Source organism: Aethalodelphis obliquidens, unplaced genomic scaffold (assembly GCF_003676395.1).
Source record: "Aethalodelphis obliquidens isolate GAN/ISIS:26980383/991018 unplaced genomic scaffold, ASM367639v1 scaffold37, whole genome shotgun sequence".
Lineage (NCBI taxonomy): Eukaryota > Metazoa > Chordata > Mammalia > Artiodactyla > Delphinidae > Aethalodelphis > Aethalodelphis obliquidens.
In genome coordinates, this window is record NW_020837981.1 from 10,056,378 (window position 1) to 10,082,078 (window position 25,701).

Consider the following 25,701-nt stretch of genomic DNA (forward strand, 5'->3'; position numbering starts at 1 on the left):
AGAGAGAGAGAGAGAGAGAGAGAGAGAGAGAGAGAGAGAGAGAGAGAGTGTGTGTGTGTGTGTGTTATAAAGACAGCACTTTTGCTACCTAAAGGGTCAATTCCCACCAGCCAAAGATCACCAGGAACACACATTAGCCAAAGTTAGTTTTTAAAATTAAACTCCCTGTAGCAAGAGAGACTGAACACCATGGAGAAGAGTGGGGAATCTCAGAGGGTTTTAGGAGGGACCTGTACAGGATTTGGGCTTGTGTTAGGTGATGTTACAGAGTGTTCAAGAAAACAAGTGGGGTGCTATTCCAGATTGAGTGTTTTCAGAAAGCCTGGGCAATTCAGTATCTTAGTTACTAGTATTTTTTTTCTGGCTGCGCCACGCAGCATGCAAAATCTTAGTTCCCCCCACCAGGGATTGAACCCATGCCCCCTACAGTGGGAGTGCGGACTCTTAACCAATGGACCACCAGGGAAGTCCCTCTTAGTTACCAGTATTAATCGGGGGGGGAGGGGGTGTATTGTTATTTTTGTGTTGCATGGTGTTCATTCAGGCTTAATTATGACTGAAGATGGCCTTTCACAATCATGCAGTCCTCATCTGCTGTTGATATTCGGTAACATTAGGTTCAGTAGGGGAACACCACTGTAACTACGCTAGTTGACAGCTATCAGGGATGCTTTTTTTCTTTCTCATATATTTGTTTATTGTTTAGAAAGTAAGCTTCCTGAGGGCAGGGACTTTGTCACCAGTGCTTGGCATATAGTAGGTGTTCAATAAATGTTTGATAATTATTTTTTCAAAACATCTTTCATACCTCAGGTCCTACACATCTACAATACAGCCCTATATCTGGGACAGGTAAATTCGAGTCCTTGGAATGTCTCATAAGCGATGTCAGAGCCAATAGTAGCTGCTGGTAGGCAGACAGGTATTAACAGTTACATTTTATAGAACTTTAAAACAAGGAGAGCAACTAGGTCCTCTGGACTCTCCCTTAGACTAGATGGCACTTAGCTTTCATCAGGGTTCAGGGAAGATAATTATCATGAAAAAACACTACTCTCCAATGACAAAAGATGGCCAAGTTGAAAGACTATGCTACAAATAAAATAGGAAAAACACTCCTCAATCTAATAATCATCTTCCTTTTCCCATTCAACATCTTATAGCCATATGGGTTTTTAACAAAATATACGACATAGTCTGTGATTCAGTTAGTCTTCCAGAAAGATTCACATGCTAATAAAGTTGTCACCATTCCACCATTCCCTTACCGCAATTTAAAAATAATTCTGTAGCTTACTTATGCAGAAAGGGAATTAAGATACCATCTTTAAACCTATCAAGTTGGCAAAAATACAAAAGTTCAGTAATACCTTATTTTGGCAATGATTTGGATCAACAGGCAAACTCATACATTGCTAGTGGAAAAATAAATTGGTACAACTTCTATTGAAGTCAATCTGACAATATCTAACGAAATTTAAAATGCACAAAGCCTCTGACAACAACTTTCCTTTTAGAAATTTATTCTACAGATAAACTTGCACACAGGCAAAGTAACATATGTTATTTATTGCAGTACTGTTTGAATAGTAAACAATCTAAATGTCCATCTCTCTGGGAATGCGTAATAAATTAGGACCTCTGTGCAGTGGAGACAACATTAAGAGAAAAGCTCCCCTTGACACTGGGGAGATGGCCTGGTACCATCATCGAGAACTCGATGTTGCTAGAAGCTGGCCTGGCACTCACAGCTAGGCCTTATTGTTTTCCCGTTGAACATAAAAAATTTCCCAGAACACTCCAACATCAGACAAGGAGATCTGTGACCATGACGGATCAGGACAAAAACAAGAATATTTAGTAATGATGTCTGAACACAGATAAAAACACGAACATTACTGTAACTACAAACATGACCAAACATCCCTCTATCCTGGCTGATATGAGTGACTGCTGTAACAGCAGCACTTATGAATTGTAACATTAGCCTCAATTCATTCCTCCTGCCTTATTAAGATTTATTAAAATATGCAATCATAGAATTGCTCCAGCAACCTGAAAGTATCCAATCCACAGCAAATATGAGCTGCTTCCTTAAAACTTTCCCCCAAAACCAACTAATCCAAACCCCAATCTGGTAAGTCCTTTCCAACACACTGCAACTGAGATGCCCTATAATTCCCCATGGTGTGTGTTCTCCCTCACTGCAATGAGCAATAAACTCAACTCATTCAACTAAGGTGTGTCCCTAGAGGGGAAGGGATTGGCACATGTTAAGCAAAATAATCAAGGTGTAAAACCATGTTTATATGTGCACATATGTGTATACGCTACAACTTGTGTAAAATAATGTAAAAATAATCTTTAAAAAAATATATTTGTATATGCATAGAATAGCTCTGGAAAAACACACTCGTTAAAAATGGTTGTCTTGGGCTTCCCTGGTGGCGCAGTGGTTGAGAGTCCGCCTGCCAATGCAGGGGATGCGGGTTCGTGCCCCAGTTTGGGAAGATCCCACATGCCGCGGAGCGGCTGGGCCCGTGAGCCATGGCCGCTGAGCCTGCGCGTCCGGAGCCTGTGCTCCGCGGCGGGAGAGGCCACAACAGTGAGAGGCCCGCATACTGCAAAAAAAAAAAAAAAAAAAAAAAAAAAATGGTTGTCTCGGGCTTCCCTGGTGGCGCAGTGGTTGAGAGTCCACCTGCCGATGCAGGGAACACGGGTTCGTACCCGGGTCCGGGAAGATCCCACATGCCGCCCAGCGGCTAGACCCGTGAGCCATGGCCACTGAGCCTGCGCGTCTGGAGCCTGTGCTCCGCAATGGGAGAGGCCACAACAGTGAGAGGCCCGCGTACCGCAAAAAAAAAAATGATTGTCTCTTGGAAGGAGAGCTAAAGGCTGGGGCACAGGGGTGGGAGAAGACTCTTCAGTATGTACAGTTTGTTACCATGTTCATGATTCATTTACTTGAAATCAGTAACTTTTAAAAAAGAGAGTAAGAATCACAGGCACCACTGTGGAATCAATAGTGAAGAAAGTTCAGAATCTTGCCTAGATATTTAGGCTTATCACATTTCTACATGTCTGCATGTGAGATTTCAACCATGTTGAAGTCCTCAAATTGCATCCTTACTGCCAAAATGCTCTCCAGCTAAGCCTCCAAAATCAGTCTTTGTGGAAAAATAGGATCAAATTTCATGTACTCTGACGTCTTATTAAAGGCAGCTGATTAGTCTGTATCAAAAAACCATTAGGTAGGCTCCCTGACCTCAGACTATACTACAAAGCTACAGTAATCAAAACAGTATGGCACTGGTGCAAAAACAGAAATATAGATCAATGGAACAGGACAGAAAGCCCAGAAATAAACTCATGCACTTATGGTCAGTTAATCTATGACAAAGGAGGCAAGACTATACAATGGAGAAAAGACAGTCTCTTCAATAAGTGGTGCTGGGAAAACTGGACAGCTACACATAAAAGAATGAAATTAGAACATTCTCTAACAACATACACAAAAATAAACTCAAAATGGATCAAAGAAATAAATGCAAGGCCAGACACCATAAAACTCTCTTAGACGAAAACATAAGCAGAACACTCTTTGACATAAATGAGAGCATATCTTTTTGGATCCATCTTCTAGAGTAATGAAAATAAAAACAAAAATAAACAAATGGGACGTAATAAAACGTAAAAGCTTTTGCACAGCAAAGGAAACCATAAACAAAACAAAAAGACAACCCACAGAATGGGAGAAAATATTTGCAAATGACGTGACCAACAAGGGTTTAATCTCCAAAATATATATACAAACAGCTCAAGCAGCTCTATGTCACAATAACAAACAACCCAATCAAAAAATGGGCAGAAGATCTAAATAGACATTTCTCTAAAGAAAACATACCGCGTGGCCAAAAAACACATGAAAAGATGCTCAACGTCACTAATTATTAGAGAAATGCAAATGAAAACTACAATGAGGTACCACCTCACTCCAGTCAGAATGGCCATCATCAAAAAGTCTACAAACAATAAATGCTGAAGAGGGTGTGGAGAAAAGGGAACCCTCTTGCACTGTTGGTGGGAATGTAAATTGATACAGCCACTATGGAGAACAGTATAGAGGTTCCTTAAAAAACTACAAATAGAACTACCATACGACCCAGCAATCCCACTCCTGGGAATATACCCAGAGAAAACCATACTTAGAAAAGATACATGCACCCCAATGTTCAATGCAGCACTATTTACACAGTAGCCAAGACATCGACAACCTAAATGTCCATTGATGGAGGAATGGATAAAGAAGATGTGGTACATATATACAGTGGAATATTAGCCATAAAAAAGAATGAAATAATGCCATTTGCAGCAACATGGATGGACCTACAGATTGTCATACTAAGTAAGTCAGACAGACAATGATAAATACCATATGATATCACTCATATGTGGAATCCAATTTAAAAAATGATACAAATTAACTTATTTAGAAAAGAGAAACAGACTCACAGATTTCGAAAACAAACTTATAGTTACCAAAGGGGAAACATCAAGGGGAGGGATGAACTGGGAGCTTGCGATTAACATACACACACTACTATATGTGGAACAGATAACCAACCAATATTCTGTAAAAACCTATATGGGTAAAGAATCTGAAAAAGAATGAATATATGTATATGTATAACTGAGTCACTTTGCTGTACACCTGAAACTAACACAATAGTATAAATCAACTATACTCTAATTTTAAAAAAAAAACAAACATTACGTACAGGTATTTTCTTCAGAGTGTGATCCAGGGCTCTTAAGGCTGGAATATGAACAGGTAGGTCATGGTGGTTTTGTATTTCTGGCTCTCATGGGGAGCTCTGTGAGGTGAGAACATACAGCATTTAAATATCATGCTACTCCAGCAGAGGTCTTATAGCTGTCATCTGTCCTTTTTCTAAGTTACAGCTGAGGGTGATCACTGAGCTCCTCTGAGGCATTCTCTTACCACTGCATCTCCTCACGTCTTCACCAGAGTCAGCTTCCACTCCACTTAATGCCTGGCAGGTCAGCATTTCAACAGGTTAGGTGCACGAGCATAACAGAGACAATTTTGGGGCTTCCCTGGTGGCGCAGTGGTTGAGAGTCCGCCTGCCGATGCAGGGGACACGGGTTCATGCCCCGGTCTGGGAAGATCCCACATGCCGCGGAGCGGCTAGGCCCGTGAGCCATGGCCGCTGAGCCTGCGCATCCGGAGCCTGTGCTCCGCAACAGGAGAGGCCACAACAGTGAGAGGCCCACGTATCGCCAAAAAAAAAAAAAAAAAAAACACAGACAATTTTGGATACAAGGTATATCATATCCTAGATTCATATGGCACCAGCCAGTAGCAGTTGGCAGCTCATTTGTTTGGTGTCTTGATCTTCCTCGGCTGGGGACAAAGGCCTCCTACAAACTGTGCCCAGTCCTGGTGCCCTGACCTACTATTTTGGGGTCGCTAGCCTTCCTTTCATCTCCAGTGATCTTCTGTGTACTTTCCATCATCTTTCCTCTCTCTTTTAGACTTAAACTTCTGCCCTTTACCAATTTCTGTTTTACAGAATTACTTATCCTGTCCCCACAATTTAGACCCTGGCAATAGGCATTCCCAATGCTTCCATTTAAAATAAAATCAAACACATATTCTGTCAACAGTTCCCTAACACATACACAAATAAATCCAATTTTTTCACATCACAGAGCCCTCTAAGCCTTTCATCACAGCCTAGTAAATTTATCCATCAAGGAGGGCTAGGTTCAAGTTTCACATGCTTAGTGAATTCTTCTTGCATCCTCAGTCCCCAGTGAGCCCTTCCTCTCCCAAGCTACTATTAAATGAAGAGAGTGAATTTGTCTATTGCCTCAGTGGTTTCCAAACATTTACCTCCCCTAACCTCAACCCTGTTTTCAAAGGGAAAGCCTACTAGGAAAGCCAAACATGTAAAACACCAACTCTGGATGAAAATGGTACAAGCTCCAACTCTCTTCCCCAACCCCACAAGATGTTCACCCAGACGGCTTTAAAACTACTGCTCTATTCTGCCAATGAATGTTGCCAGTTCCATTTTTTAGGTCATCTTCCCTGCTAGATTATTAACTCCCTGGGAGTGCAGGCCCTGTGTTTCTGACCTAAATTCAACTAATATTTCAGCATTATAAACCAGGTACTGAGCCATTAAGGCCACAGTACTTTCATAATCTGGCCCTTAACACAGCTTATGAGGTAGGCATTTCCCCCTACATTTTACACATAAGGTTAAGTGGAGCTGGAAGAAAAGACCCAATTTAATCAGCAGCAGAGCTGCAACCCATACCTAGGTCCTCAGAGTCTAAATCCACCACATTTTCTATTTCACCAAGCAGCCTCTCAGTCTGTTTTGGACTATTCTTTTCCGGAGCTCCCGAGACAGACCAGCTGGTGCCAGCACCAGAGAGGCTACAATTAGTAGTGATCACGAAGACAAATTCAGTTATGAATTAATAAACTCATAGGGCCCTGTGACAATACTTAGTGTTCTCACTATTCCATGGCTCTGGGCTGCTGGGCTACCCCTAACAACTGTTTTCTTTTCCTGTTCATCATTATCTCCAAAGCTAACCTGACAGGATGATGGCATCTTTCTACAAAATTTACAATTAAAATAAACCCAAAACCAATAAACAAAAACTTTAATGTGCCCAGGAATAAGCAGCTATTTGCTTTGCTTCCCTTTCCTCCTTCTCGACTTCATCTATAATTATTCTTATACCATCATGAAGATTACCTTTCTCTCCTAGTTTACAGAAGAGAAAGGAGAAAAGGCAAATGGCTTATCAATAGACAACCAAGAATTAGTAAATGCCAGGGACCAGGTATACATTAGGATTTAAAGTTGCAGGGCCCAATCATTTGCAAATGATAAAAATTCACTGCATAAAAAATAAACCAGCTGTATTAATAATGGAAAGGCATTTAAATAAGAGACTACAATCCAACTTTCAAATGTTTTATTTTTAGTGTTTTTAAACATTTTAATACAACAAAGATATAAAATAATATATATTAGTGAAATCTGGATTTAATTTAGAATCAAGATATTTACTTATATACAACACTGTGCTTCAAGGTATGGCTACCACAGGAACTTTCACATCTTCAAGTAATACTAGTATCTCTGCAGATTGGGTGACATTTAGGTAGCATTCTTAAAACAAAACATGCCCACTTTAGCCCAAGCTAATTTTGCTTCCCCCATTAAGTACCAGTTTCCACTCCCTTTGTTTCATATCAGAAATACTTCAACTGTCTTAACAATCCATAGATTCTTTGAATAAAAAATTATTAAAATTAAGCATTTTAAAGATGATATTACTAACTGGTAACATTGCTTGGCTAGTTCAGACAACCCAGTAGTTCAGATTGAAACAGACCTGAAATAACAACAAAATTAACATAGTATTCCTTCTCCTTCCATATTAGGCACAAAGCTCCCTTATGCTTAAACATGGAGTACACTGAATAAAATCCTTTGGTCAATTTAGGGTAGAACATATTCTAAAAAACCAACTTTTTGGGGAGCTGGATTATAGATTTCACAGATGTTTTCATTGAACTTGATGCAAAATAACTGGCCATATTTTAGATACTTGAAATTGGTGGCATTTGCTGGGGGTGAGGGATAGGTGAGAGGGGAAACAAAACCTACTTCCATAGTAATTTCAGCCATTCAAAGCTACTCAAAGACAGAGAAAGAAAATACCCTCAACCTCTTTCCTTTCTCATTGCTCACCTGTAGCAGTCTGACTTTTGGTGTTATTAAGAATTTTCCTCTACAGCAGTGTGGGGTAATTCAGATTAAAACATTTTACAAATGCAAACTGTCTTAACTGCCAAAGTAAAGATGGCATTAAAGCTGACATGCTTTGTTGGCTCTGAAACTATCTGAATGAAACCAATACTGTTTAAGAAAGCCATGGGACTATCGTAAAAAAAGAGTTTTCCTGTCTCAAATGCCTGAATACCGTAAAGAACTGACAAATGACTATTACCATAATTACTTTTAGTAAGGGGTAACTTAAGTCTACAAGAAGACTATCAAAGAATTAAACTTATTAGATTAGAGAGTTTAAAAAAAGAATATGGTTAATGTTCTCAAACATTATGGAACAAGAATCCTTAAAAAAAAGTTTACTATGAAACTGATGATGAAATTGCTTTTTACTAATACCATCAAAGCAGGTTAGTGTTATGATTATGACTTTGAATATATAAATAACACATTCCAAACAGGTTTCCTTAGAACACATGGTTTCATATCAGCTATAAAAGGATGTGATGCCTCTGTCCTTATGATTTACAAAATTATAAGATTTTTAGAATTCTAAGTAACAACACTCAGGCAGGTACAGGGTAGGGAAGAATGCCATGTGCAGTGTCAGAGTTACACTATCAGCAGGTCTCTAGCATGGGGTTCTTCCTGTGAACAGTCCACACTTATTTAACTGACTGGGTCCATGGCTAAGCTCATTGCTTTCTGATTTAAAGGGATACTAATAAATAGATCTAGCATATGGAAGTTGTATTTTTATTCTAGCAATTCTGGCCACAGAGAACTATGGAGAAAATAGGCATGTTGAAAATTCTGCAGCCAAAAAAGGTTTCTCCCAAATTATCTGGTGATAATAGCAAACTTGCCTTCTTCTAAACCTGATTAGAAACTTCAATTACCCTTCAGTAATGCTGCTCTTCATGGGATTAAAAAAAAAAAAAGAAAGGAAAAAAAGAAAAAAACAGGTAACGCTGCCCCTAGGAAGACAGAAATTGCATGGAGGACTTTCAGTATAACCCCCAGTTTGCATCCCCAAACAAAAAACCTTGGTTCCTTCTATACTGAAATCTCAGTGTTTAATGATGTAAGCCTCTCACACGTTTCCAACTGTAGACAAGGTAAAAAATATGTAGATCTAAGGCATGTAGCTTCTCTACCTAGCCATATTCACACCCAAAATGTATATCCTACCTTCAATATGGTTTTAACAAGAAAAAAATACAAAGACAAAATCTGGAAATTTCTGGACAAAACAAAAAGCAACAAAACTATAGGTTATTACAAAAAGAAATGGAAAAGAATTTTGTCTCAAAGTTTTCCAAGGAAGAGACCTGGAGATGATTAATATATGTAAACAATGCCCTGTAATAGTTATAACAATAAATTATAAATCTAGCTTACCTTTTCCTCAAAACAGATATGATAAATGTAAGTGTGGGAAGTTATTTTACAATCCTCATTGCAGTCTGCTATTAGGCACTCTCAGTATCAATAAGTCTGCAAAGTTAGTTGCAATTTTTTTTTCTATTTTGTTCTAGAATAAAATCCACACGAAGGAAAGAAGATTGATGTTAGGAAATTTACCATTAAGTAGCTATTCAACATTCTTGACTTAATGTTGCCATGGATTTTTTCTCAAACATTTTCCCAAAAGCCAACGCCAGTCCCTCCCTAGCTAAATTCAGTCCTCTTCTGTCATCTGGAAAAAAATGGGAGTTACATATCTTTTGACCTCAAGGGTCAAAGACTCTAACTGCATAGGAAACATCCTTCACCCTTCATGATTATGCAATTTCCTTAGATGAAATGTTGGCATTTTCATCCCCAGCATGTAAAAGAATCAACAATTATTGAAGATGTTACCAGATTCTAAAGTATGAGATTTAAAAGCATAATAAAACTTAAATTGCCTTGTGCCATTTTCTCAAGTGAAAAATAAAAAATAATGTTCAGAGTACACCCAAATTGGGATCACTCAGCACTAGCTGCAACTTGTTTGCATTATATTTGTTTCCTGCCCAATCCATTCAGGCTCCTCCGTAGCTTATATGGGGTAGGAATATGACTCAAAGTGCAAAAATAAAATATTTCACCATTTAAGGAGCAGGTTTCTGCTAAGTGGCCTAATTTTAGACCTCAATATGCCAGCACCTTTTTAACTCCTTGTTTTAAAACAGAATGTAAAAGCTACACAGTTAATATTCCAAGTGGCTAACCTCATCAGCTGGGGTTCAAAGTCTAATTCTAGAACCACCCTACTCTCAAAACTACTGTACAAAATCATTAAAAGTAAAGTGACAAATGTAATCACAGAGGTCAAATTACTTAAGGTACTAAATTTCTAGTGTTGTAAACAGCAACTAAGTTATATCACTCCTGACTGCCAAATTAAAACTAAATAGAAAGAATGTATGTACACAATTGTTTTAAAAATAAAAAACAACAAAACCTTTTCATATCCAAATATGTCTGAGATGGCTTAGTTCTGATGGCCAAGAATGAGAAATTTCAAAAACCAAAAAGTTACACAATGCCTGCAACCTGTTATAAACTTCAGAAAGAGAAAAATTTGCATGCATACCTCCCTACTTAAGGACACAGAACTTTAACATCTGATAAAACACTCCATTATTTTGCTCATTAAATAACACCATTAAAAAGCATAAAATTGGGCTGTCATCTGTCTAGCTAATAGTCATAGCACAAAGTTATTCCAGGTACTTTCATCACTAAAATTAAGCCAATTTTATTTTTATGGATGCAGCCATTTTCCCCTCATGCATACTTACTGATGATCATACTGAACCCTCAGAACAAAATAGGAACTGCACCTTTTGTTGATTTTGGTGAAAAATACCAGCACTATATTTGTACTCTGTCACCTTATGTATGGCCCCTTTCATTCTCTTCTTGTTTCAGGGATCCTGGTATATTCAGTATACTTTTCTTAAGGATGGTTCAGAAGGCAAAAATTAATTTGTTAGTAAAAAGGATCACTTTCCAGAGTTGCGTTTTTTAGAAAGACACAGAGATTAGTTCAAAGAACAAGTACTGCTCACTTGGTAGGGGTTTTTCGTTTGAAGAAAATAAGGAGCTTAAAAAATTATTATTATTATTTCTTGACTAGAGTCCTACTGGAAATTTAAAAAAAAATCTTTCAACCAGCAAATTGCTTAAGTTGATTTGCTTAAGCTCAATAGGTAAAGGTAAGAGACTGACTTCAATCATAACATTAAGTCTGCCTAAAGAGAAGGGGCAGAAGACATCTACTTAAGTTTTCTGTTCAAACAGATACCTAAGGACTCTTAATTATTCTTTCTTGCTTGCTATAATCACAGCCTTGCTCAGGACAGGGAACTTTACTTTGTCAACATACAGGCCAAAAAGCAAGACATCCAGGAACAACCTAGGGGGAGAAAGCAAAGTTACTCACTTTCAACAACGACTGTATATTTAATCATGAACACATTACAAAGACAGTCTTCATCCAATTAGTCTTTTCATTATTGCTGGTTTTGAAAATGGCCAACAATATTCATTTGGGACTGTACCATTAACATTGCATTCAAAAAAAGAAAACATGGGAAACCAAATTCTTGCTCTCCTACTCTGCTGATATGCTCTGGTATTGGCTAGAGTATGGTAGTACAAAAAGAGTCTCGTTGTGATATAAAAGGCAATAAACACATCAATGGAATAATGTTCATGGGCAGCCAAAATGAAGAAGATTCCAAAGAGGTTGAGAACCCAGGATAAAGTGTGCAAGAAATTCCAGCTTCTTGGTGTATCTGGGAAAAGGACAGAAAGATCATTTTAAAACCACACTTCTTCCAGTGTTTCTCAGTCATATGTTTCTTCCATCAGACTGTTTCTCCCATTCTTCACAGAATTTGATGCCCTTCCCACAGCCTCCTCTGCAGCTAGTCAGTTGATATGCATAGAAGCACTAAAGATACTTACATTCAGTGACAAAGAAATTCAGCATAGTTAGGACGACTGTGTGGCCACTGAACATGTAATCTCCACAAGTGTGAACGCCAGTTAGGGTCATACCAAAGCCACTCCAAATGGCAAAGGCCCGGTGTAATTTCTCCCATACACTGCCATATACCTATAAAGAAAGCTAAGAATTAGTGCTTCAAATGCTTAGGGCAGCAGAGGCTCCTACCACTCCCATTGAAATTCAAAGGCTGAATGACTTAGAAATAAGATCTAAGCAAAAGCAACCAGTCTCCCAGTCTAATTAATTCCAGACACCAAGAATGGGTGGTCAAAGCTTGGCTGTACTCAGAACTATTTTGGTAATTTAATGAAATCAATGCAATTCAAACTTCTCTACTTGGAGTTCCTTTATAATGAAAAGGTTATTACAACACAAAACTATTTCCAAGTTTTATACCCTATAATACAGTAGTATTTGCTTGGCTGTTCTTGTCAATAAGAAACAGGCTATGACAGCGACAATGGCTACCATTCAATATCCACTCTCCCTTCTTCACTGGTAATAGAATCTAAAATTTATTTGAAGAGGCAATGAACTCAACTAAAACATTGCATTTCCCACCCTCCCTTGCAGCTAGGTGTCGCTACGTGACTAAGTTCTGTACAATAAGATGTAAGTGGAAGTGTAAAAGATTTCTGGGAATGCTACTTATAAACGAAAGAGACAACAGCTTGGAGGAAGTCTTTTCTACCTTTTCTTCTTCTAGCCTACAACTCAGACATGATAGCTAAAGCTCTAGCAGTCATCTTGGACCACAAAGGGCTTTGAGGATGCAAGCCAAGTGTTAGGACAGGAGAGCAGAAAGACAGAAGAATCATGGATTTTTGATGACTCCATAAATTTATCACACTTGACCTTGATGGAGTACCTACTTTCAGACTTATGAGAGAGAATAAATCATTGCTTGTTTATTAAACTATAGCCACCGCGAAGTTCCTGTTATTAGTAGCCAAACCTAATCCCAACTCCCACGCATAAACTTAAAAAAGCAATCCATTTTGAGCAAGAGTTTGAGCAATGGTCACTTTTTTTAATAAGGCATTTAACACATAATAATATAAAAAACTGCTGCAATTTTATGTGCATTTACTATGTGCAGCATGCTGCTATATGCTTTTATGTCATTGCATTTAATTTCCACAAAAATCCTATGAACTGATTCAACTGTGCAGATGAGGAAACTGGCTTTAGAGAGGTCACACAGCTAGTAAGTAACGTAATAATAAGAGGTCACACAGCTAGTAAGTAACGTAATAAGGATGTGAACACAGGGCATCCAATTCCAAAGCCCTATGTCTTAAAGAACAAAAGAAACAATCTTATTAGAATCACTATTTCATTAGAAATCTCACCTGATTATACACTACCCAGGCTTTCCCTTTCTGCCTCAGTTGATGGTAGGGAGAGAAATTTATTATTAGAGAAAAGGAAAGGGAAGGTACTAAAATATACATGGTTTGGTTCTTTCCATGACCTCTAATGAGAATAAGGTTAGAGATATTACACTTGTGAAAGTAAAAAATCAGGCAGAGAAGAACAGAGATTGCTAGGAAAATGTCTCAGCCAAGGACAGGAAACAAGTGATGCCACGCAAAAGAAAGCAATAATTACACAACACTGTAAATCAACTATACTCCAGTAAAAATTAAAAAAAAAAATACTGTATCACAAAAAAAAGGAAAGCAATTATTGCCCAATTACTCAAGTCTCCCCATCCTTTCCAAGCTTAAAATGTCCCAAATATCCTTTCAGAAAAATAAAAATTGAAACACAGCACAACAGAATGAATTTAGACACTTTGATGAGAAATTTGCTCTAAGTGTTTCTTTTCTTAAGGTGGTTCCATTGTCTAATTTCAAAAACAGGCATGTTCTTGGTTCTGTCTCCAAACCTACTACTTCTGGGAGTGAGATTTCAAGCAATTACTTTATTACAATGAAAATGCCCTACGGAGTTCACTGTAAGGGATTTGATTGCTAGTTAATATCACCTTAACTATCTAATTTTAATGACTGCTGCAAATACAGGTCAGTAAGTAGGTTATATTATAATTCAAAGCAATTAACAGTATTTAGGGCAGATTTGAATAAATATGTCCACATAAAACTAACTGATAATAAAAAACAGTCATTAGAGACAGAAAAAGGGCTGTCCATACTATAGTGGGATGGTATCTAATTTATTTATTTATTTTTTATAAATTTATTTATTTTATTATTTTTGGCGTGATGGGTCTTCATTGCTGCGCATGGGCTTCCTCTAGTTGCAGGGAGTGGGAGCTACTCTTCGTTGCGGTGCACGGGCTTCTCATTGCAGTGGCTTCTCTTGTTGCAGAGCACGGGCTTTAGGTGTGCAGGCTCAGTAGTTGCAGCACACGGGCTCAGTAGTTGTGGCGCACGGACTTAGTTGCTCTGCAGCATGTGGGATCTTCCCAGATCAGGGCTTGAACCTGTGTCCCTTGCATTGGCAGGCGGATTCTTAACCACTGCACCACCAGGGAAGTCCCTAATTTATTTTTGTAGCACATGTTGCAGCCCTACGCACATATACTTTCCTCTTTAGTGGCTGATCCACAATCAAATCCCTCAGCTACAGGAAATTCTCTTTTCATTATAATAAGCTTACGTATTTCTTCTTAAATCTCTTCTAATCAATTAGCATACTACAATAATTGGGGGTAACTGTTCTATCCCTCCTTCACACCATGCACAGAAATTCAATAGATTTGCTAACTAAAGAATGTCACTTGCCACCTGGTTCTACAAGAATTAAGTCATTAGCCACTGCAGTCGCTGACCTTCAACATACCCTGAAAAGACTTCAGGACACAGTCAGGAATAAGGCACTCTATGCTCTGTGAAAACTGACAGAAAAGGCCTTCAGGATAGTTAGATTTTTTCAGGAGAAAATTTTATGAACCCAATTTCTTGCATCTTCCCATACTTAGCAAAGCACTAAAATCATTAACTAAGACATTTGTTCCTCACGACTAGCAGCAACCTTCTACCAAGATGTGTGGCTTGATTACACGTACACCTTCCCCAAGATCACATATATGCTAACCTTCCCCCTTACGTCTTCAGCGTAGTTCCTCAGAGCTAACTGAGAAGCTGTCTCCTGGGCTATAGTCCTCAGTAAGTCTCGAAATAAACTCACAGCTCTCACGTTGTGCATTTTTATTTCAGTCGACAGATTAAAGACTTAAATTTAAAATATAAGACCATAAAAGTCTCAGATATCATCTTTCATTAATCAGAATGGCAGTGACTCCAAAAATTGTGCTGGCATGGTGATGGGAAAACTGACATGCACATAGTGGTGATAGTAGTGAAAAACTAGTCTTTCCTAGTGAAAATGTGAGCAATATGTATCACAATTTTCAGTGTGTATGTTCTTTAATTTCCTAACTCCACTTCCAGGAATTTATCTTAAGACAATTAAATAAGTGAAAAACCATAAATGTACAAGGATGTTTATGACAGCATTGTTTATAAATAGTAAGATTTGAAAATAACTTAAATGTACATCATTTGGAGACTGGTAAATTGTACAATGGAATACTCTGCAGCTATTAAAAAGGATGAGGTATAGCTATACATATCTCTTCAGAAGAAAGTAAACAACATACTATTAAATGAAATATAAGCTAAAGTACAATGTTTGCAATATAATCCTATTTTCTGTTTAAAAAGTATCTATCTATATAAACTTGTATGAATATGTAAGCATGGTTAAAAATAGTCCATGTGGTATATACACAACTATTAACAGTATTATTTATGGGGTGGGGTGAAAGAAGTGGGAATTTTGTGAGATTTTACTTTTTAATTTATATATTTCTACAAAATTTGAATTTTTACGGTAAGTTTATATAACTGTAACTAGAAAGAAGTACTTTCCCTTTTTGGAAAAGAAAAAAAGAAGAAACAAAAACAGCTTTTATCTTAAAAATAAAACATTTCCTTTACACTAAATCCTAAATGTCATTAACCCTTCCTCCTTTCTTACTAGTCGGTCTCCTTATACCTGGAGAAAGTTTGGTCACTCTGCAGCTCAGGACTGTATTTTTAGTTCCTGATCTCCTTTGGCTGCTTAATCTTCCCTTGCAGGTATTTCAGCTATTTATATTGCAGTAGAAGAACAGACACTTAATTTTGTTTTACACTTTACAAACAACATTAAAATAACAAAGGTGTTAATACATCATTTGAATATTTGGGAACACATAACTAAAGCATGGAGGCTTCGAAAAGTAGGCTAATAAATTCTCTTGTCCAAATTTAATGAGTCACAACAGCCAATTTTATATATAAAGCACAGGTGATCTTCAGGGTTTTTAAACATTTTATTTTTTACAGTAATTCATTACCCTGTTTTTTTTGTTCCCATCTGCATAATCTTTCATCTCTCAATTTAACCAGAAGGTATGTCTACAGTATACCAAAACAAGCAACAAAGTATAAAACAAAAACAAAAGTTAGCCATTATTTAAATATATCTCAGAAAGAGTAAAGTTTAGAGTAGTGGGTACTACATTTTAAATGGAATATGGTCCAACTGCAACACTTTTTAAAGAGTGATGAGGACAGTGAAGGGGCCAGAGTTACGTCATATGAGTAACTAAAGATGTTGAGGATGGTGAGAAAGGGAAAATGATAATAGAAAGTTACTTTTTTTCTATAGCTCTACAGCATTGAACTAGTTAGTATCAATGGATAGAAGTAACAGGAAGGTAGATTCTGGCTTAAGATTTTTACCAAATTATTTCTAGAGGTTCATTACAGATACTGAAAATGCTGAAAAGCACATTTTAATGTTAAAAGCAAAGTCTTAGCCTTAGTTCGTATATGGCGCCATCAACACACCAAGAATAAGAGGAAAGAATGATAAAGAAGACAGTAGGCTACCTTTCCAGTGCACTGTAGGTGCTGTCCTGGCACGGAGAGGGAGGTCACAAACATGGTAAAGCAGCGAAGCAAGAATACAGTGCCCATCAGACTACAAAGCCTTCGCAGAAGTATTGACCTGTGAACAGTGACCAAAAAGGGAGAAAGATCAGAAGAAAACAAACCAAAATACCTCAGGCATCTAGTGTTTACTTAAAGGGAGAACAAGCAGGAAAACCATTAGATTCTTTGAAGAGGACAGAAATCTTAGAGACCATCTAAAGCACTGTCCAACAGGATGGTGGAAATGGACTATAACTGCACTGTCCAATAAGCTATATACATGTGGCTCTTGAGCATTTGAAATGTACAAGTGAGGAACTGAATTTTAATTTTATTTCATTTTCACTAAATTAAATTTAGCCACATGTGGCTAGCACCTGCCATGCTGGACAGTGCAGACCTAAGAGCATCATTTCACTGTTAAGAAAATATGGCTAAGAGAAAGTAAGAGTTATGCAAGAGAGAAGATAGTACCTATACTGACTCTTAGCTTAGTGTTAGTTTATTACTCATATATTGTCATAACTTATTTAATGAGAAGTAAAGTTAAATATGTGATTCTAGGGAATTTTTTTGCTCATTAATGACACTGTAAATTGGTTGACAGTAATTATATAATAAACATTCTTTAATATCTCTTAAATTTAAGCTATAAAATACTAAGTTTTTTTAATACTAAGTTTTACATTAAGTATATCTCTAACAATTTTTTTTAATGTTTTAAACCAAAACAGACTATATGATTCTTAAGTACAGAGACTTTACTTAAACATTTTTGAAATGCTCCTCCCACCCTCAAAAAAAAGTACTCAACACAAGGTTAGGTAAGTTTCAAACTTCAGTGTGTACACCTGGGATGGAGCTCAGGAATCTGCATTTTATTATTTTTTAATTTTTTTCACTTCAAATATACTTGTTTTATTTTCTTTCTCCTCTCCTCAAGGAACTCTAATTATCTATATGGTAAACCTTCAGGCTATCCCCTCAGTGTCCCCAAACATTTCATCTATTTTCTATCTTTAAAAAATTTTTTTCTTCAAATTATCTTCTAATTCATTAATTCTCTCTTCTGCTGGATTCAACCTGATGTCATACTCATTACTGAATTCTCAATTTCAGGGATTTAAAAAAATGTGTTTACTTCTAGAGTTTCCATTTCATTCTCTGTTAAAATTATCTGGAACACAGTCAGCAGAGTTACCTTAAAATCTGTATCTGGTACCTCCATTTTCTGGATCCACAGTGGGTCTATTCCATTATTTATTGTTTCTCTTAAATTTTGATCATATTCCCTTACATACTTATGTACCCCCTTATTAGTTATTTACTTGAGTGCCAGATATTGTATATAAAAAATTTTAGAATTAAATTTAGGCCTATATTATCTTCCCAAAGAGAGATCTGATATCTCTTTTGGCAAGTGGTTATGGGCTTTAACAATCTGGGGTCACCTTAATGCAATTTTAGAAACTGAAATTATTTCAAGCTAGGTTTCAGTCCCTGCAGGGTTTCTTTCATTTCTGGTTCACTACCAGTTCTAGAGTGTAGCAGTTGTAATGTAAAAAAAGAAGAAAATAAGGTAAGAAAGAGAAAAAGTAACACTGAATGGAAAGGGTCCCAAACTCAAAGCAGGAGGATTCTACCACTTCTCACCTTTCTTAATAGCCCTGCTCTCCAATATTTTGGGAAAACACAGGAGCCTAAATTGAATATACTTTCATCCAGAGAAGAATTAAATTCGTTTCTTCTGAGACCCAGTTAGCACTACTGACTTGAGAACACTCTAGCCCATTCCAAAATCCACAGCTTAATCTGGGAGTCTTGGTATCAGCTGCTCAACTTTGTTACATACCTAAGGCTTAGTCTCCTTATCTTAGCTCTGGCATTACAACCAGTGGAATGCTTTTTCAGAGATGCTTACTCATTCCTCTGATTGTACACCACAGATTATTTTTTCTGTGTTTTCTTTTTCATGTGTTTGTGTGTTTGGGGCTCTTGGAGATTTTCCTTTCTTCCTGCAAGTTCAGTGATGCAATCCTTTCTTAACACAGGATTTAAGGTGAATCTTCTTACCATATGGTGGAAAGTCCAGAGCAAAAGTCTCTGCCTTCTGTTTTCCACGCCATCATTTTGTGAGCTTTTTGAGGAAGACAACATGGAATCTGAATTTTAACAAGAGCCCAGGTGATTCCAGAAAGTGCTACAAAGACCACACTTTGAGAAACACTTTGACTAATTCAACATCAAAACTTGCATTTAGCTGGTCACTGCTACACTTTGCTAAACCTACCAAGGTTTCCTATATAAGGTAAACTCTTTCTTGTTTTGAAGAGTGGATAAATTCAAATCTACAGGGTCTTGTGAGGCAAAGTTAAACCAGAAAGCAGCAGTGATACATGTGGGTTTTTTTTGGGTTTTTTTTGCGGTATGCGGGCCTCTCACTGTTGCGGCCTCTCCCGTTGTGGAGCACAGGCTCCGGACGCGCAGGCTCAGCGGCCATGGCTCACGGGCCCAGCCGCTCTGCAGCACGTGGGATCTTCCTGGACCAGGGCATGAACCCGTGTCCCCTGCATTGGCAGGTGGACTCTCAACCACTGCGCCACCAGGGAAGCCCAGATACATGTGTTTTTAAACCACCTCTGGTTTTAAGCAATCCAGTTATAAATATTGTTGCAAAGTGAGAGAGAATGAAGTACAATATGGCCTAAAAGTGTGACAAGAATAGCAATCATCAACTCTTCTTTTCACCTTCAAAGCACTGAAATAACTGCTGCTTAGGACCTAAAGCTCATCACTGTAGTTTACCTCAACCATTCCCTGGTGAGGAGAAAGAATAAAAAATTCACGAAAGTGTCCCTATTCCTCTTCAGTGTCCAAAGACAATGGATAGCAGACCCACAACTTTATCAGATCTTTTTTTTCTTCACTATGCCTTTTTTTTTTTTTAGTTGAAGAATGGTTGATTTACAATATTGTGTTAGTTTCAGGTGTACAGCAAAGTGATACAGTTATATACATATTTATATATATACACACATATATATTTCAGATTCTTTTCCAATATAGGTTATTATAAGATACTGAATATAGTTCCCTTCTATACAGTAAATCCTTGTTGTTTGTCTGTTTTATATACAGTAGTATGTCTCTGTTAATCCCATACTCCTAATTTATCCCTCCCCCCTCTACTTCCCCTTTGGTAACCGTAAGTTTGTTTTCTATGTCTGTGAATAAATAAATTTTGTAATAAATTATTTTCTTTTGTAAATAAATTCATTTGTATTACTCTTTAGATTCCACACTATGCTTATTTTTTTACTTAAATAATTTCCCCTCATTAAAGTAGGAAAGTAGCCTCCTCTTATGCTTCTCTCCTTTTTTTTTTTTTTTAATTTATTTATTTAGGCTCCTTTTTTTTAATGCAAAAAACTTCTTCCCTTTATATCTCTTGCAAAAGCACAAAAGAAGCACCTTCCCTATTCAGCAATTTTCTATACCATCTGAAGTAAACTACACTTGCTAGATGTGCACGGTGTGCAAAATGACCTCTTTTTTAATGCGCCTCCTCCAAGCAGAGAATAATTTCTTCCACCCAAACATCTGACCAAAGACTGTCCCTTGGAGGAGTTTCTAGCCTTCTATAGAAAGTGACATTTCCGATTTGTTTCCAAAGAAAGGCAAGGCTAGACTTAGATTGTCGTGGTTGGCCCATGGCTGAATATCGCCATCTCTAATCCTTCCCTGCAAAATACCTTCAGAATATTACTAAATATGTAGGTACTACCTCAGGCTGACTCTTTTGTTGATAAAACCCAAACATTTTCCTATGTCAGTAATTATAATGTCACAATGACTAGAGAAGGAAAGTAACAAGGAAACAGCAAAGGAAGAAACAAGGTTTGATGACCTTTGCATAAGACAGTCAAAACACTTTCAGTCTTTTAATGGAATAAGACAGGTACCTGTGCTTGTGAAGAAGAAGAACCAGGAGCCAAATATAGCACAGAATCATGCCACATACTTCTGTCATGGCAAAGGCCCATGGAATTCTAGGAACGCTGGAACAGAAAAAAATTTAAGTTTTGGACTGACAAGAAGTATATGTATGTAAATGGCGCCAGCCTGTCAGTAAGATACTCTGCTAATTATGACCTTAAAATTGTTTTCTTTAACTTTTTTTTAAAATTAATTAATTAATTAATTTTTGGCTGTGTTGGGTCTTCGTGCTGCATGCAGGCAGACTTTCTCTAGTTGCGGCGAGCGGGGGCTACTCTTTGTTATGGTGCGTGGGCTTCTCATTGCGGTGGCTTCTCTTGTTGCGGAGCACCGGCTCTAGGCATGCAGGCTTCAGTCGTTGTAGCATGCAGGCTCAGTACTTGTGGCTCGCGGGCTCTAGAGCGCAGGCTCAGTAGTTGTGGAGCACAGGCTTAGTTGCTCCACGGCATGTGGGATCTTCCCGGACCAGGGATCGAACCCATGTTCCCTGCACTTTCAGGCAGATTCTTAACCACTGCGCCACCAGGGAAGTCCCTGTTTTCTTTAACTTCTACCTCTTTTAGAAGATGATATCTGGAGAACCTGGGGAAAAAACTGTTTCATAAAGTACCTCATTTACCAGGACCTCTTTGTTGTTTGTGATTCCCAGTCATGGTTCTCTGTAAAGAAATAACTTTTTTCTCCTTTCCCATAACATGGCAGACCTGTATACAGGACTGCCCCCAAAAGACAGGGGGGAAAAGGCTCACTTCTTAAATGGTGTGCTCATTTCAGAATCCAGACAGTCAGGGCTTGAACTCAACTACTCTTTTTTTTAGTATATTTTGTTTTCAAGCAAGTAAACAGAGTTTTTATTTTGTTTTACTCCTTTCTTTCTCTCTCTGCCCTCCGTTGTTTTTTTGGGTTTTTTTTCTTCTGTATGCGGGCCTCTCACTGTTGTGGCCTCTCCCGTTGCAGAGCACAGGCTCCGGACGCACAGGCTCAGCAGCCATGGCTCACAGGCCCAGCCGCTCTGCGGCACGTGGGATCTTCCCAGACCGGGGCACGAACCCATGTCCCCTGCATCGGCAGGCAGACTCTCAACCACTGCACCACCAGGGAATCCTCCTCCTTTGTTTTATATTTGTTTTCTTCTATCTTTTCCATTGTTGTCTTTCCTCACCAAATCCACAGCTCCTGTGATTACCCACTAGTAAAAGACATGTCACATTCTCAATTAAAAAGAAAGAAAGAAGGGGGCAGGGAGAAGAAGAAGATGAAGAAAAAGAAGAAGGAAGAAGAAGGAAGGAAAAGGAGAAAAGGAGGAGGAGGAAGAAAAGAAGGAGGAGAGTGGTGGAAGGGAGGAGATGGAAATGAATCAGTCCAAATAGGTCATCTCTGGGTGGTAAGATTATTGATAGTTTTATTTTTATTCTTTGTAAATTTACACTAAAAATTTTTATACAATGGCATGTTAATTTTATAACTAAGGAAATAAAGGTATTTTTAAAAAGAAGACATGAAGTCTGAAAGGTATTAACAGTCTACTCCAAACCTTATTCAGAGTAACTGAAGAGAGTCAATCGTCTTCATTCAGGGACTCATCTTTTACCTATTACCTCAGAAAATAAAGACTCCTCTTGTGAATTTTTAATCTATTGCTGCCTTATTTATCTGGCATTATGGGGGAAAGGGTTATTTCACATAATAGAAATTTTCAGATAAAAGATCCCTTTCAATGACCTCTAAAAATTTAAACTTTTTAAATGAACATTAAAAAAACCTATATATGTATGTGTACGTGTACATATGTATACATGTGTATATACATATGTATATATTTTAAATAGTTTTACAGTGTTTATGGTAAAAGTAAGTTTTCTGCCCCACCCCCAGCCTAAACCTAATTCTTGCTCTCCAGAGGCAGTCACTTTCATTCTTCTGTTTTATTTGACGTTATATCTTCTAGTCACACACACAAAAACACATACACACACATACACACACTCTCTCTTTCTCTCCCATGCTCTCAATATTATTTCATAATTTTGTTTAAAATAATTTTTGGCTTTTACTTGATGGAAATGTTTAAGTATAGTTCATAGCTAAGACAATGGAACGTAAAGATTAAATCCCTTTCTCGTACAACTTCTTACAATTCTCCAGAGCTAATAACTTAAAAAAAAAAAAAGTTTGTTCTGTTTCTTGTGTGCCTATCACCAATTCATCTTCAGACAATTCTATCAATTTCAATGTTTCCTTTGGAGAAATCTCTCCTAGAGCTCCTTCTTTAGAAAGGCTGCATTTTCTATTCCCTCTTGCATGGCTATTTCTTGGAATAAAACTTAACCCTCATCTTGGGAATTTCTCTTTTCTATATTGGATCCTCTGTTTCCTGAATCCCATGTCCTCCTCTTTCTCAGTTTACTCCTTAGTTTTGATGTAGTGTATCCTTGAATTATTTTCTCAGAGGAGGGATGGAGGATAAAGTCGTTTTTTTATGTCAGATTTACTGAGGCTTAATTTACAAACAGAAAAATTCACCATTTTTAGCTATACAGTTCAAAGAGTTTTGACAAACACATTCAGTCATGTAATCACCACCGCAATAAAGACAACATTTTCATCACTCCAAAAAGTTCCCTTGTGTCCCTTTCTAGTCAATTCCCTTCCTCACTTCCAGCTGTGGGGCTACCACTGATCTGATTTCTGATTCCTATAGGTTTGCCTTTTCTAAAATGGCATATAAATGCAATCACACAGTATTTGTCCAAATACCTTTTGTATCTGGCTATTTTCACTCAGCATATGTTTCAGATGCATCCAAGTTATTGCATGTACAATTAATTCTTTATCTATTCTTTGTCTACAATTTCCGTATCCATTCACAGGTTGATGCGTATTCTGGGCTATTTCCAGGTTTGGGTGATTATGAATAAAGACCACATACAGGTCTTTGCATGGATGTATGTTTTCATTTTTCTTGGGTAAATACCTAGGAATGAAACTGTTGAGTCCTATGTTAAGTTTATGTTTAACTTAAGAAACTATCAAACTGTTTTCAAAGCAGTTGTACCATTTTGCATTTCTACCAGCAAAGTATGAGAGCATCAGTTGCTCTGAATCCCGTCAGGCCTTGTCATTAGCAATTTTTTTCATTTTAGCAATTCTAGTAGCTGTGGGGTTGGAGAGTAAATTTTTTTGAGACTTGCAAATTTTAAAATATCCTTGGGTCTAGCCTTATGTCTATTTGGTAGTTTGCCTAGGCAGAACATTTTAGGTTAGACATTATTTTGTCTCAGAATGTTAGAGGCATTTATTCCATTGTCATCTCACTTCCACGGTTGCTAAGAAGTGTGATGCTGTTTGGATTTCCAATCTTTGTGTGTTATTTGTTTTGTCTCTTAAGAAGCTTTTAGGATCTTCTGTCTATACCTAGTGTTCTGAAATTTTTCATTTCATGTACTGGGTGCTCTTTCAATCTAGGAAGTCACATTCTTTGACTCTGAGAAATTTCCTTTTATTATAGCTTAGATAATATCTTCCTCTTCATTTTCTCTATGTTCTTCCTAAAACCCCTATTTTTTCCACTGCTGGGCCAATTGGATTCATCTTACTTTTTCTCCTCTACTTCTTATCTCTGCTCTACATGCTGGGCAATTTCATCAAATCCATGTTCCAATTATCCTGCTGGATTTTTTTTTTTAATTTATTTTTGGCCGTGTTGGGTCTTCGTTTCTGTGCGAGGGCTTTCTCTAGTTGTGGTGAGTGGGGGCCACTCCTCATCGCGGTGCGTGGGCCTCTCACTATCGCGGCCTCTCTTGTTGCGGAGCACAGGCTCCAGATGCGCAGGCTCAGTAACTGGCTCACAGGCCCAGTTGCTGTGCGGCATGTGGGATCTTCCCAGACCAGCGCTCGAACCCGTGTCCCCTGCATTGGCAGGCAGACTCTCAACCACTGCGCCTCCAGGGAAGCCCATCCTGCTGGATTTTAAATTTCTACTTTCATTTTTTATTTTTCAAAAGTTTTCTCTGAATTTTCCTTTTTCATAGTCTACTGTTACTGTCTCATAGAAAGCAATATCTCTTATCTGTGAGTATATGAATGGTTATTTTTTTATGAAGTGTTCTTCTGCTCCCTATTTTGTGTTTCCCAGTTTGCTTTTTTTCTATTTGCATTGATCTGTTTTCCTCAAATGTCTGGTGATTCTTGACTGACCGTTCATATTTGACAGGGAAGTACTAAAAAAAAAATAATAATGTGATGCTCTGTGTGCATGGACTGAGGTTGTGAAGTATGGGTTTCACTGGGATAGAACAGAGGTCTAGTTGATGAGATAGGGATATCTCTCCTACCACAGTATCTATAGTCCTTTTCTCTTGTGCAGGTTTTCCAAGGAGAGGAATCTGTTCTCCTGCTTGGAAGACTGGGGCTGGGTATGACTGGGGCTGGGAAGTTAAGTCTGGTTACTTAAGGAAGGGAGCTGGAAGTCTCTGTGATCTAGATTTACAGTTAATCAATTTAATTACATTAAATCAGTTAATTTACAGTTAATCACAGAAAATACAATGAAAACAGGCACCTTTGTTCTCATCTGGGCATGGTGTCCCCAAGTCCAGAGTCCCTCACATTCAACTACTCTGGAGAATAAACCACCTGTCTTCTGTTGCAGTAGAACAGGTCTTAAAATGATTTTCAACCAGCTCTCCCATATTTAGCTCCTATCTATACCCAGTCTTGAGAGATGTTTGATGCCTCCTGTTTTGAGAGTTTTTCTGGAGTACTGCAATACAAATAAACTCACCTCTTGGGCACCACTAGTCCCCACTCCCAACCTCACAAGAGACACTTAGCTTTCTACTTTCCAAATTTTCATTATTATCACTGCTTCTGCCTTCATGGGATTATTGGGGGTCCCCACCCCCACTTTTTC

General features: G+C 37.8%; 1 protein-coding gene across 4 annotated transcripts in view; it reads right to left on the reverse strand.

The window, feature by feature from the left end:
• Positions 1-7,003: 7,003 nt before the first annotated feature.
• Positions 7,004-25,701, reverse strand: part of SAMD8 (sterile alpha motif domain containing 8) — an 85,762-nt gene continuing 67,064 nt past the window's right edge. For all 4 annotated transcript variants that reach the window (XM_027129796.1, XM_027129795.1, XM_027129794.1 and 1 more), the window contains 4 exons: positions 20,756-20,851; positions 16,752-16,869; positions 11,802-11,952; positions 7,004-11,629 (listed from right to left, as the gene is read on the reverse strand). In XM_027129796.1, the coding sequence (XP_026985597.1) occupies positions 11,325-11,629; positions 11,802-11,952; positions 16,752-16,869; positions 20,756-20,851 (670 nt within the window). In that variant the 3' untranslated portion in view covers positions 7,004-11,324. The remainder of the gene's footprint in view (positions 11,630-11,801; positions 11,953-16,751; positions 16,870-20,755; positions 20,852-25,701) is intronic.